The sequence below is a fragment of the Monopterus albus genome, unplaced genomic scaffold (assembly GCF_001952655.1).
Source record: "Monopterus albus unplaced genomic scaffold, M_albus_1.0 scaffold6.1, whole genome shotgun sequence".
Taxonomy (NCBI): Eukaryota; Metazoa; Chordata; class Actinopteri; order Synbranchiformes; family Synbranchidae; genus Monopterus; species Monopterus albus.
This window is the reverse complement of record NW_018127886.1, coordinates 7,297,262-7,310,563: the sequence shown is the minus strand read 5'-3', so window position 1 is coordinate 7,310,563 and position 13,302 is coordinate 7,297,262. Positions and strand designations below refer to the sequence as shown.

Below are 13,302 nucleotides of genomic sequence, written 5' to 3'. Positions count from 1 at the left end.
ACAGACAGATCGGAAATTGAATGCATTTAGGCTACTTTTTATAAACCTCACACAAAATCACATAACACCCGTTTCTTTTTACTTTTCTATGGTCTTTATTAAAATAAAAAATGACCCATTTTTCTATTTCCCCATTTCTAAATGGCAATTGGGGAAATGGTTTGTTTCCTGATTTTGGTTTTCCAAACAAAAAAAACCCCATTGACCGAATTGCCTCTACTCATGGTTAATGTCCATCAGTCTCCAATTAGCTTATTCATCTATGTTATTGATCTCCATTGTTGTTGTTCAAAAATGATTACAAACATCAGTGAAACAAACACCGCTGGACATGGTTCTTCATTACGAAACACCAGACCTGCATATCTGTTAAAAATGTTGCTCCAGACAACCATAACTTTTTACGGCACCTGAAGTAATAAAGACTCATTGACGTATACACAAGAGCTCCTCACGCTTTTGAGTCCTGGTACTTCAGGCACTGTAAAAAGTCATTTTTAAACAATGGCACAGATGAGTAAACTAATCCAGGTTCAAGACTGATAAACTTTAACCATCAGAGGCAACTCATTGCTGGCTGTAGTCTCTGTATGGGGACCGTTTGAAAATATTAATATAGGAAATGACCAACGTCATTCTTTATGATGGGAAAAATCAAGTCATTTGTTTTGTAGCCAAGTTTTTAAAATATAGTGCCACTAGAGGAGACATCAGAAGTCTGTGTAAATGCACTTTTGTACATACCGGATCTGCGTGTTTGTGTGTAGATCAAGGCTCCTGTGCTTCTGATGCTGGGAGGCCGTGACAAGCGAGTGCCTCCTCACCAGGGTTTGGAACTCTATAAAGCACTGAAGAGCAGAACCTCACCTGTGAGGTACAACAGAGCAAGTACACTGATCAGGCATAATATTATGACCACCTGTACATCTGTATGCACTTCAGTGCAACACTTCTGTCTTAACATTTGTGTTTATGAAGCTGAAAATGTTTCAGTTTTTGGTGAGATTGGCTTAAGTGTATATAAATTCAACTATATGTTGATTGGCCTAAGTGTATATAAATTCAACTATATGTTCATTATTGAGGTCATAGTTAAAAGGTGGTGTTGTACTGGACTACATTATTATATTCAGAGGTGTGTGTATATTTTTGTTCTGCCCCTCTGAATATAATAATGTAGTCCAGTACAACACCACCTTTTAACTATGACCTCAATAATGAACATATAGTTGAATTTATATACACTTAGGCCAATCTCACCCAAAACAAACATTTTGAGCTTCGTAAACACAAATGTTAAGGCAGAACTGTTGCATTGAAGTGCATACAATTGTACAGGTGGTCATAATATTATGCCTGATCGGTGCATATCAGTAAAGACAATCTAACAGAGTTCATTTGAGCATCCCTGTTATTTTGTCCTCCATGTCAAAAACAAAGAAAAATGTTATAGCACTAAAGTGTGTTTATGAAGACTGACCCCACCTGTTTGTCCTTGTAGAGTGTTGTGGTTTCCAGAGGATGGGCACTCTCTGTCTAGAGTGGACACACAGGCCGACTGCTTTCTCAACACAGTGCTGTGGCTGGCCCAGCATCTGAACTCACCCACGCTGTGATGGACACTTTATTGGAGGAAGGAGTGCTTCTGCACAGCTTCATTAAAAAGAATAAATTGATTATCAGAGCATGTTACAATCTTTAACACATCACTGCCTTTAAGCACAAATGCATTCTGGAGGTTACAGTGTACTTAATTGTGTAAGAACATTTCCAAATCACAATGGAAAATCTTATACATTTGTACTGATATACAGATTTTGTTTGCTTGGTGCTACATAAAGTGTCCAAATGCCAAGTCGTATTTATTTTTTTCATACATTCATATTGCTCCTCCACTTGTCTGCCAAAATCACTACTAATTTAAGAGCACTAAAGTGTCATCCCTGAAAATATCATGCCATGCTATCTTTTTCAGCCTGGAGTATGTCATACATGAGATGTGATTTGAAAAATGTACAGCAGATGGCAGTCTCTGCCTATGTACCCCATTTCATTTTTGTAAACATCTATGGCATTATGAATTCAGCATTTTCCTCACATCGGCTTTTTGGTTTCTGACCAAATGTGATGCTTTACCAAAACAAAATACAATATATCAGTGCAAATGCACAAGATCAGCTGCACAATACAAGGAATAGTCTATTGTACAGTGTGACCCTCTTGCTTTCAGAAAAAGGACAAAAAAAAAAAAAAAGCAAGTTGTAACAACACGTAATCAGCTGCATTTCAAAATGTGACATCTTAAGCTGTGTAACCACACAGACCCTCAACAGAGTTGTAAACCACCCAAACCACTTGAAACAGTCTGGGGCCTTCTGAGACTTGACCACTTTCCTCACAGGGCTGGCCAAACAAATACTCCAACATTGCTTACACCATGATTTACAGATGAGATCCAGCAAAGCGACCTCTACTTGCCTCTTTCCCCTCACTTTTGGATTTTTAAAAAATTTTTTTTTACAATGATCAGCTCCTGTGAAAAATACCTGGCTCTCTTGCTTGCCGTATATTTACAAGTCTTCACTTGCTTACCTCATCTTTCTTCCATTTGGCACCAGGCAGGTCTTTCCCTCTTCTCTGGATTTCTTGTCAGTCATGGGCTCCCCACAAGTCCTGCAATGAAAATACCAGATTTTAAATTCCCTTCCATTCAGCAAATCTCGCCTCCCACATGAGGCTGATTTGCAGTTTAGATCTTAGTCCTCTATCTTCCACAAACAACCTTGTTTTACTCTTCTTGTTTAGAAACATAAGAACAAACTGTGAAGACATCTGAGACAAGAGATGAGGACACAGACAGTTGATGCAAAATACATAGCCTGTTTGTTAGCATTTGGCCTTGTTGAGACTCGAGAACAGCCTTGAACAGTCCCACCACCAAAGAACATAAATTGTGAAGAAGTGAAAGCTAAATGAATGTCCCATTGCAACACCAGCACACTGAAGTGGGGCTAGGCGTTCACCATTTTAGACTGAAAGCAGCTATCAAAACTATCGAGGGGCTGAATAATGCCACCAAAACATAAGAGTAAAACAAAATTCTCTACTTTATTGTCGAATTTACTAAAAAATTAAAAATATAAAAAAATACTTTATTTATTTACATATAAAATTTATGAAAATGTGGGCACTTTCAGTCCTTAATGGCTATAGGCAAATTCTGAGAAGGAAGTCAACGGTGCATAATTTAAACTCTCTCATATACATATGATTTTTTTTATGCATCTTTCTGGTATTCTTAGCTTTTTCAATTTGATTAAGATACTCATTATATAGGCCTACACATTTGATATTCTCTTAATCCTATAAAACCATTTGTATCATATCTGCTATGCGAGTTTCTGAGCAAAAAAAAAAAGTTGCCAAAAATGCCCCATGTATCAAATGTGATACAAAAAAAAAAAAAAATCTAAATAATGGCACATTTATTCCTATATGCCTGGACTGTCTGTCTATGCATAAATGGCAAATAAAAAGCGTAAAGCTTGAATTTTCTTCTGGATTTTGTTAAAAGGTTTAAACATCTCAGTTCCAAAATATTAGAATGTTCTGGCTATTTTTTGATGTGTCAGGCTTTACAGGGTTAAATTAGAGTGAAAATATGCACTGCACACCCTGTAGCATTGATGGAGCCACTGAGACGAGCAATGCACTAATGAGATTCTGCACCCACCTGTAAAAGGCAGTAAGTTATTAGGCTATATACATTTATTTCATTCAATTAATAAGCTACATGACCATTTCAACATTAAAATTAACAAGAACTGCTGAGAGGAAGAAGAAAAACCAAAGGGTACTTTCATTCTAAATCAAAAGGGGAAAGTTTTCCAAGTTTTATGATTTAATCTGAACTAAGTAATCTTTTATTATTCAGGGAGATGCCAAAAGGTAGCACAGGTTGTTTTAGGTAGAAATAATTAGATAATTCTACTAATATTACCATTTACAATGTTTACTCTCATACTGATAGTTTTTAAAGCTGCGTGCCAAACAGTTTTCTATTATTCCACTTGGAATTCATTTTCTGCCATATCCCTGTCAATTAAGTTATTTGTCTGTAAGGTCTGTACCACCCTAAAACCCAGAACTGAGTTAGCCTTTATGCACTTCCTGTTTCCATGCCCTGAAGTCAATAGGTTTTTGGTTAGACACCTGAAATAAGGTCTGTGGTTAACACAAGACCAATACATTTCACACTTTGTTCTATGAAATTAAATAGACAAGTAAATACCCCACTCAAACTATTCTAACTCAATGACACAGCCATGATCACTAGGTAGATCCGGCCATACCAAGATTTGGTAGAATAGATTTGGCACTATAAATCAAATTCCAAGTTGGAAGCTGTGGTGGTGATACCAAAGCTGAAGTGATGGGGCCGTGGTGTGGTTCATTTATAACATAACAGATTTTTATTTCTGGTGATTATATTTGGGCTTCAATCATAAAAGCTGTGTTCACTTGTGAAGATTATGTAGCTGAACAAAATTAAGTGGCACCAACCCTTGTTTGTCACAGAGCTTATTTTCTGCAATAATCCAAAAGCCTATGAAAAAAATCCCACTGTCTTTTTGTCGAGGGAACCAGGGTGACAGGGTCAACTTTTGGGTTGGTCTACAATAAAACAGCATCCCTACAGCACTCTATTGGTGACTTCAGCCCAAAATGGTGGCAGCGCCACCACAGCACCATCTAATGGCTGCTGTCAAAAAAGAACCAGAATTTGGCCTCTGGTTCTGTACTCTGCCACCATTTTCACTCTCCAGGCAACCCAAATGGGCATTCTTTCAACTGATGCCGTGAACAATAAAATTAACAGATTTTGAAAGATTAAATACCTGACATGAGACAATGAAGTGGCTTGATATCTTCCAGAAATTTCCCCTCGGCAGTCTTGCCCTGATGCCCCAGACACAGCGGCAGCATTGACTGTATTCTTCACAAACCCTTTGCTCTGTGGCCTTGATTGCAGCTGCTGCCTGCTGATGTCATTGTAATGTGGGTATTGGGTGAGATCACCAATCTGAGGGAAGAAGAGAGGGAAGGATGGAGATTGTGTTAATAGAGAAACAGCAGAAAAAGAAAAGTGGAGTAAGACAGAGGTGACCGGCTGTTCGACACAATGAATGAGCCATATAGAAGGGGAAGTTCAGTGTCTCTGGTATTCTGGTGCGTGGGCTGGGGCACAGAGATGAAGCCTTGTTGAAAGCTGAAAACGGTAAAGACTCATGGTCATGCTGGGTATATGCAGGAGGCACACAGACAAAGGGAGGAAAGACTAAGTGTGTTCTCTGATGCTGAATGACAAAGAGTCCTTTAGTCTTAGTTTGTTCTGGTGCTTCGCCTCTTCAGCTGGCTGCAGAGAAAGAGAAAAGTTAAACAGAGTACAGCAGAAAATAATGGTAAGGAGCTGAGTAGAACAGTACAGAAGAAAGCCAGGTTCGGTTGAATTGTACAATTATGGGTGAACATGCAACACATTTCATTTGAATTCTGGATATGTCCTGATGGTGGCACTAAAAGTGTTGCCAAAAACACCAGGATTCATCCCTTGAGGACTGATCATCCATAAAAAAAAAATTTTCATGGCAGTCTCACAAGAGCTGTCAATCATCCTACTTGAATTAAAGAACTAGTACATGAGTTAGATGAGAAGACTGATACCATGTCTGTATGCTACAAATAAAGCCAGCAGTCAGTTAGCTTATCTTAGTGCAGTGACTGTAAACAAAAGGAAACAGCTAGTCTGGCTTTGATGGAAGGTAATAAAAGCTAACTGCTGGTACAGTTAAAGCTCACAAGGCCACATGTTAGCAGTCTGTTTAATACATAAAAAGAAATTTAAAAAACTAAAGTAAAAAAGACACACTATGGGGTTATATGTACAGTATACTGGACAAGGTCTTACCTAAATACAATAATGTCCTGGAATTTATGAGGGTTTTATAAGTGTTGGACACAAGCTACCAGGATCAGTGCTGGGCTGAGAAGCAAGTTCGGCATAGCAGCCAAGCTACCTTACTACAACGTCCGCATTCATGTGATACACACTGGCCCAAAAAGGATTTATTTATTTTTTTTATAATCAGTGAAAATAGAGCTGCTGCAAAACAGTGAATAACCTTTCTAAGTGTCACAAACCCCACTAAATGACTTTTCAGAATTTGATTAATTTGGTCCAGTATCATTTGGAAAGCCTAGTTTAGCCATAGGCTATTTTTATTTTATACCATTCATGTGTCCGTGGCAGTAACTGGAAGTCAGCCGGTGGGAGACTCGGATCGACACAAGTGAACATGTTCTATGAGCGCCAAAATGCAGAAGCATGCAGACCGTCAATCTGAGTCTCCCACCGGATGAACCGGCTGAGGCCTGAAGAATTTTTTTTGGAGTATGCTCCACTGGGCAACCTTCACAAAAATGAATAGGTGCCACCTAGCAATGCTGTATCCGATTCTCCCTTAATACAGCCTGGACAGAACCAGGCACATTCTGTGCTTATGATGGCCCATCCCGCAGTTTGAGAAATCAGGAAATGGAGCAGTAATGTTGTGGATGGCAAGCAAAAAACAAACCTCCTTGAACAAAAATGGATAAAGTAGAGGGTCTTTTGAATGGTAAGTTCAGCTTCAAAGCCCTTCCAGATGGTTCCTCTCAACAAGACCAAAGTTATTTGCATTTACTGTCAATGTGATCTGAGATATTACCAGAGGACATCGTGTCTCAAATACCACTTGCTGGCCAAGTACACAGCTGATGCAGAGAGCCCTCGCCAAAGACAGGCCACATTGGACAGTCTGCAACGGAGACCCCTGGACAATTTTACAAGCAACAAACTTTAAACAGCAATAGCTAAATGTTGATTGAGGTGGGGCTCTGTTTAACTATTTTGTATCCAAGTGCAACTACTGACTATTTTCATTACAGATTAACCTAACTGACTGACTGGTTTGTAAAACTTCTGACAACGGTGAGAAATGCCATCACAATGCTCTAAGGGATTATCAAAATAGCTGTCAAGTTTATTATAGGTGCAGCCAGACCCACATGCACATACTCATTTACATGAGGCAGGAAAGTCTGTGCGTCTTTCTGGGGTCAGACCGGGATCAGTGTAAGTTCTTTTGGAAGTCAAAAGTTAACCCTATAGAACCATTCGTATCATATTTGATACATGAGGTTTCTGAGCAAAAAAAAAAAAAAAAAAAAAAAAAAAAAAAAATTCGCCCCATGTATCAAATGTGATACAAAAGAAATAGAAATAATCTAAATAATATGGCACCTCTATTCATATATGCCTGGACTGTCTGTCTATGCATATATGGCAAATAAAAATCGTGAATCTTGAATTTTGAATCATGAATTATATTTTGGATTTTGTTAAAAGGTTTAATAAACATCTCAGTTCCGTAAAATGAGAATGTTCTGGCTATTTTTTTATGTGTCAGGCTTTACAGGGTTAACATATGAACAGACAATGTAGAAAATTAATTCAATAGCGCATTTTATAACCAAGGTTTACTGTTTGGGATTAAAGTTATAAATGGGTCACAAACTTTTATCTGCACGGAGGGATGGTGTTCTCGAAGGTGTTCGTTTTTTAGATATCCAAAGTAATCCTGTGCTTCTGATTTAAATTTCTTTTTTGGTGCATGGAATTTGGTGATATCAGCCTCCTCTCTGCCATTTGTCCGCTGCACGTGTGTGTGTGGCATCGCAAAGTCAGTCAGGCAATCGAGGAAGAAAGTTGCATGTTCCAATGCCAGTAACAAGCAAATGTGCATGGTATGATAACTGTCAATTTTCATACCATACCGTGAAACCGGTATACTGCTGCATATCTCTTGACCTCATTGTTGTTGCTGGTTTCAAGAAATCTAAGAAAATCCAAAGTAGAGGCATGTTTATTTGCTAATATCCAACTTTCCTTCACTTGCACTTATGTATATAGGCCAGGAGAGTTCACAAGAGCCTTTATGTAGACTAAAGGATTTGATAGGTGGATGATAAAGAGGTTAACAACAGTCCAGGTTTCATGGGGCATACAATTTCACAATTTAAACAAGGATTAGTTGTGGCTCTTAAGCAGACATTGGGCCTCTTTGTCACTGTATTTCTCAATGTTAGGGCTTTTTTAAATTCCTACAAAACAAAACAAAAAAAAACATTCACTCAATGCAACTTTCATATCTACTGTACATCTCTTCAGTGTCTGAACATGTATTTGGCCTCTCTTAAACTCACCTCACTTTGGCTGTCTGTTAAGACTTCTAACAATAAAGGAGTCCCCAGACACTCATAAAGATCACTCACTCCAGATGTGCAGTACAGTCTTGTATTGTAATGGATGAACCATCTTACTTGATGTACTATGCTGATTGCTTTGAAAAACAAATTGTTTTTCCTCATCTGTAATCAGAAAGGTAAGAGCACTACAATTTTTACTTGAGTAACTCCTTTATATTTTTTTACTTATTGTCCATCACTGAGCCATCATTACAAAATGATGAGCAGGTAAAACTCGAGCTAATATGAGTGCAACAACTATAATACTACTACTGCTGCTACTAATAATTTTCATACATCATCTTTTTTAAAAACAAGGTTACAAGTGCTGCACAAGTGAAAGCAGCATTAAAAACAAAGTATAAGAATAACTAAGTTTAACTAACACAAACTGCAATAAAAATCAAACAATAAGGATGCATAAAGGAAATTAAAAAATACATTAGAGCAGGGAGATCACCTAATAAAAAAACATTTTTTAAATTAAAGCAGATTTTTCAAAGAATATTTACAAGCTAGCTAACAGCTAGCCTGAGGTCCACAGGTAGGCTGAGGACCTGATTGCAACTGAGTCGGTCATTTCTATCACTAGCATACTGCATAAACTTAAATGTGAAAAATGCCTTAAATTTAGCCTACTAAACATAATATATTGATACATCTACAATCTTAATGTAACACTGGCTTAGCTCAGCCAGCCTGACTTTTTAGTGGTTTGTGTATCTTGGGATTCTAGATTAAGCAAGTCCATAAATGAATTACAATAGCTAACTAAATCGTCATTTATCTTTTGCAGTTTATGGTTTTGCACATTGATTCAGTGTTGTTGAATAGACATGTTGCCACACTTCACAGTTGTAGTTCTATACTGTAGTTCTGTACTACACAGGAACAAAAACCTTTCTACTCAGAACATTTAACACACATCAGACTACTATATTTATGCACAGCAAAATGGACTCACTAGCCTGTTTGTCCAATTCAGTTTTACTGCTTCAGTATAAATGCTCTGAGCGGCAGAGGTTCCTGCTGTAAAATGTGACAGAGTACTTAAACCCTCCTGCCTTTTCAACATAAATCATTTCAGGTACTTTCTTTCTGTTGTGCTTTAGGCCTTTTTCTGTCTCCAGGTAATGGCCCTCACCATTAACCCTTTGCCTATTGTACATCTATAACCTATGCTGGCACCCACTATGGGTCAGGTTCAGGATTTGTGTGGCATAAGAGAAATCTTAGCTACATTTTTATAGACTTATAAGAAGTATAAATGTTGTGAATTCAAAATAATTATACCTGTCATCTGCAAAAGCGCTGAAATCTAATATTGCACTGTGACACTGTAACTTCAGCCATGGTTGCTGCTGCTTGGTTTTGTTTGAGCTCACTTTACCTAATGTACCATTATGTTACATTGTACCGCCAAAACATTTTTCCTTGGCTTCTCATTTTATATTACTAGTTGCATTTAGACTATTCACATATTATATCAAAACGTTCCAACTGATCTGCAAGCTAAACCAACTGAATAAGCCAATTATTTTGTGTAACCATTTATCAAATATTATTATCCAATGCATTTTGTATCAAAATATCTTAAAAACAGTCATCACATAATTTTTAATATTCATGATTATGGTACTCAGTGATACACCCTGTCACAAATGAATATCGTGTTTTTTTGTTTTGTTTTTACATTTTAATATTGAGCAGGTGGAATGCCAGCAAACTGAGCAGTAACAGCTGTGCCATATACACGGGTATTACGGAATAAATTGATTCCGAAAAAAAAAAAAAAATCAATTCAAGAGTATCTGATAGTAAAGTTACAGTGCCGCTAATGTAAGTGATTCACTCTTGCATATAGGCCTACTGTATGTTTATGCAGTCCGTTAGTTAAGTTAGCTAAAATACAGTGCCTTGCGAAAGTATTCGGCCCCCTTGAACTTTGCGACCTTTTGCCACATTTCAGGCTTCAAACATAAAGATATAAAACTGTAATTTTTTGTGAAGAATCAACAACAAGTGGGACACAATCATGAAGTGGAACAAAATTTATTGGATATTTCAAACTTTTCTAACAAATAAAAAACTGAAAAATTGGGCATGCAAAATTATTCAGCCCCTTTACTTTCAGTGCAGCAAACTCTCTAAAGAAGTTCAGTGAGGATCTCTGAATGATCCAATGTTGACCTAAATGACAAAGGATGATAAATAGAATCCACCTGTGTGTAATCAAGTCTCCATATAAATGCACCTGCACTGTGATAGTCTCAGAGGTCCGTTTAAAGCGCAGAGAGCATCATGAAGAACAAGGAACACACCAGGCAGGTCCGAGATACTGTTGTGGAGAAGTTTAAAGCCGGATTTGGATACAAAAAGATTTCCCAAGCTTTAAACATCCCAAGGAGCACTGTGCAAGTGATAATATTGAAATGGAAGGAGTATCAGACCACTGCAAATCTACCAAGACCTGGCCGTCCCTCTAAACTTTCAGCTCATACAAGGAGAAGACTGATCAGAGATGCAGCCAAGAGGCCCATGATCACTCTGGATGAACTGCAGAGATCTACAGCTGAGGTGGGAGACTCTGTCCATAGGACAACAATCAGTCGTATACTGCACAAATCTGGCCTTTATGGAAGAGTGGCAAGAAGAAAGCCATTTCTTAAAGATATCCATAAAAAGTGTTGTTTAAAGTTTGCCACAAGCCACCTGGGAGACACACCAAACATGTGGAAGAAGGTGCTCTGGTCAGATGAAACCAAAATCGAACTTTTTGGCAACAATGCAAAACGTTATGTTTGGCGTAAAAGCAACACAGCTCATCACCCTGAACACACCATCCCCATTGTCAAACATGGTGGTGGCAGCATCCTGGTTTGGGCCTGCTTTTCTTCAGCAGGGACAGGGAAGATGGTTAAAATTGATGGGAAGATGGATGGAGCCAAATACAGGACCATTCTGGAAGGAAACCTGATGGAGTCTGCAAAAGACCTGAGACTGGGATGGAGATTTGTCTTCCAACAAGACAATGATCCAAAACATAAAGCAAAATCTACAATGGAATGGTTCACAAATAAACATATCCAGGTGTTAGAATGGCCAAGTCAAAGTCCAGACCTGAATCCAATCGAGAATCTGTGGAAAGAACTGAAAACTGCTGTTCACAAATGCTCTCCATCCAACCTCACTGAGCTCGAGCTGTTTTGCAAGGAGGCATGGGCAAAAATTTCAGTCTCTCGATGTGCAAAACTGATAGAGACATACCCCAAGTGACTTACAGCTGTAATCGCAGCAAAAGGTGGCGCTACCAAGTATTAACTTAAGGGGGCTGAATAATTTTGCACGGCCAATTTTTCAGTTTTTTATTTGTTAAAAAAGTTTGAAATATCCAATAAATTTCGTTCCACTTCATGATTGTGTCCCACTTGTTGTTGATTCTTCACAAAAAATTACAGTTTTATATCTTTATGTTTGAAGCCTGAAATGTGGCAAAAGGTCGCAAAGTTCAAGGGGGCCGAATACTTTCACAAGGCACTGTATCAATGAACTACAGGGACATGCTACTTTTAAGGTAGACCGGAAAGCTTGAATAAGAAGCCAGCGTCGTGGGAAGTTGGCTATTGTAGTCTGGGCTACATCAACACGAACAACAGTGGAGGCAATTTAAGCTACGCTACCTTTAAACCCCTTGGTGGCTGACTACTATTTAATATTTAATTCAGTCATATCTAAACACACAGCCATAATTCACATTTTAGATTCATTGTAACTTACGCTTTCCGAGGATATCATCTCAGGTGTCCACTTGCAAATAAACGTCCATAACCCCATTTGGCAACTGTTGAAAAACTTGTTAATTATATAATTTGCTAGAGTATCAGACCAATGCAGTGTCATTTGACAATGCAACAATTGTACGCAACTTAGCTAATACCAACTGCTAATGCTAATTTGGCGAAGGCCTACTAAATTTATTGACATTTTGCAGGCTACAGTGTAACTAATGGAGTCAATGGCGACACACCTCCTGTTTCTTGTAAATGTTTACCAGTTTAAGTGAGGACTTTTAACATTTAACACAATATATCAAAAGGAATTGCTAACATCACTAAACTTTGTACCTGATAATTGACTGAACAAATTTGATAGCAGGAAACGTAACTCATTTGATTGACAGGTGATTGGCAAATAATAAATAAATGTCACAAGAGGGGCGGGACATCTGTGCATTTGATTGGATGACAACTGGAGCAGATTTAATATGTGAAATTGTCTTGGTTAAAGTGCCCATGGCCATGATTTATAACACTATGCAAAGCGGGTAATTGAGAAACCCCATATTTTAACCAATGACAAATTATGAGCACACAATGTTATCTTAGTGATCTGTTGGTAATGGCATATAATGGCAAGGAAAAAACTAATATATTTCATGAAATTGAATATTATATTTATTGGAATGCACGTTTGTTTTATATTACCGACTTATAATTACTAATTCTAGTAAGTATTTTAAATATTTACTACTAATTACACTGTAAACAGTCAGTTGATGACAATTTCTCTACATACTAATTAGAGTCTGATACTTTACTGTGGCAGATATTAGCTAATATTAAATTAGAAACTTACCACAGATAAATTGGTATTGGTGTACATGTTGGCCAATATTTAACAAGAAATGTAACAGATATGTTTGTGGTACAATGCCACTGTTACATATTATGTCCACCTGAGAACAGAGACAAATTCATTACACTTACTAAAGGAACAACTTAACAAATGCAGCACTAGATGCTCAGTCATCTTTTCTCCTGCAAAGTTGAACAAAAGAAAGATGTTTTTGCCAGTCTCCTTCTATGCTATTTTTCTAAAAATTTTAAAACTTCTTTCTCCCCACTGCCCTTATTATGTTTGTTCTTTGGTCTGCTGGAGATGAACTTGCCATTGGCT

General features: G+C 37.7%; 1 protein-coding gene across 2 annotated transcripts in view; it reads left to right on the top strand.

Annotated features, from left to right (window-relative positions):
- The window catches only part of LOC109970409 (acylamino-acid-releasing enzyme), a 12,334-nt gene extending 10,649 nt beyond the window's left edge, over window positions 1-1,685 (top strand). For both annotated transcript variants that reach the window (XM_020617955.1, XM_020617947.1), the window contains exons 21-22: window positions 768-874; window positions 1,502-1,685. In XM_020617955.1, the coding sequence (XP_020473611.1) occupies window positions 768-874; window positions 1,502-1,616 (222 nt within the window). In that variant the 3' untranslated portion in view covers window positions 1,617-1,685. The remainder of the gene's footprint in view (window positions 1-767; window positions 875-1,501) is intronic.
- The last annotated feature ends 11,617 nt before the right edge of the window (window positions 1,686-13,302 follow it).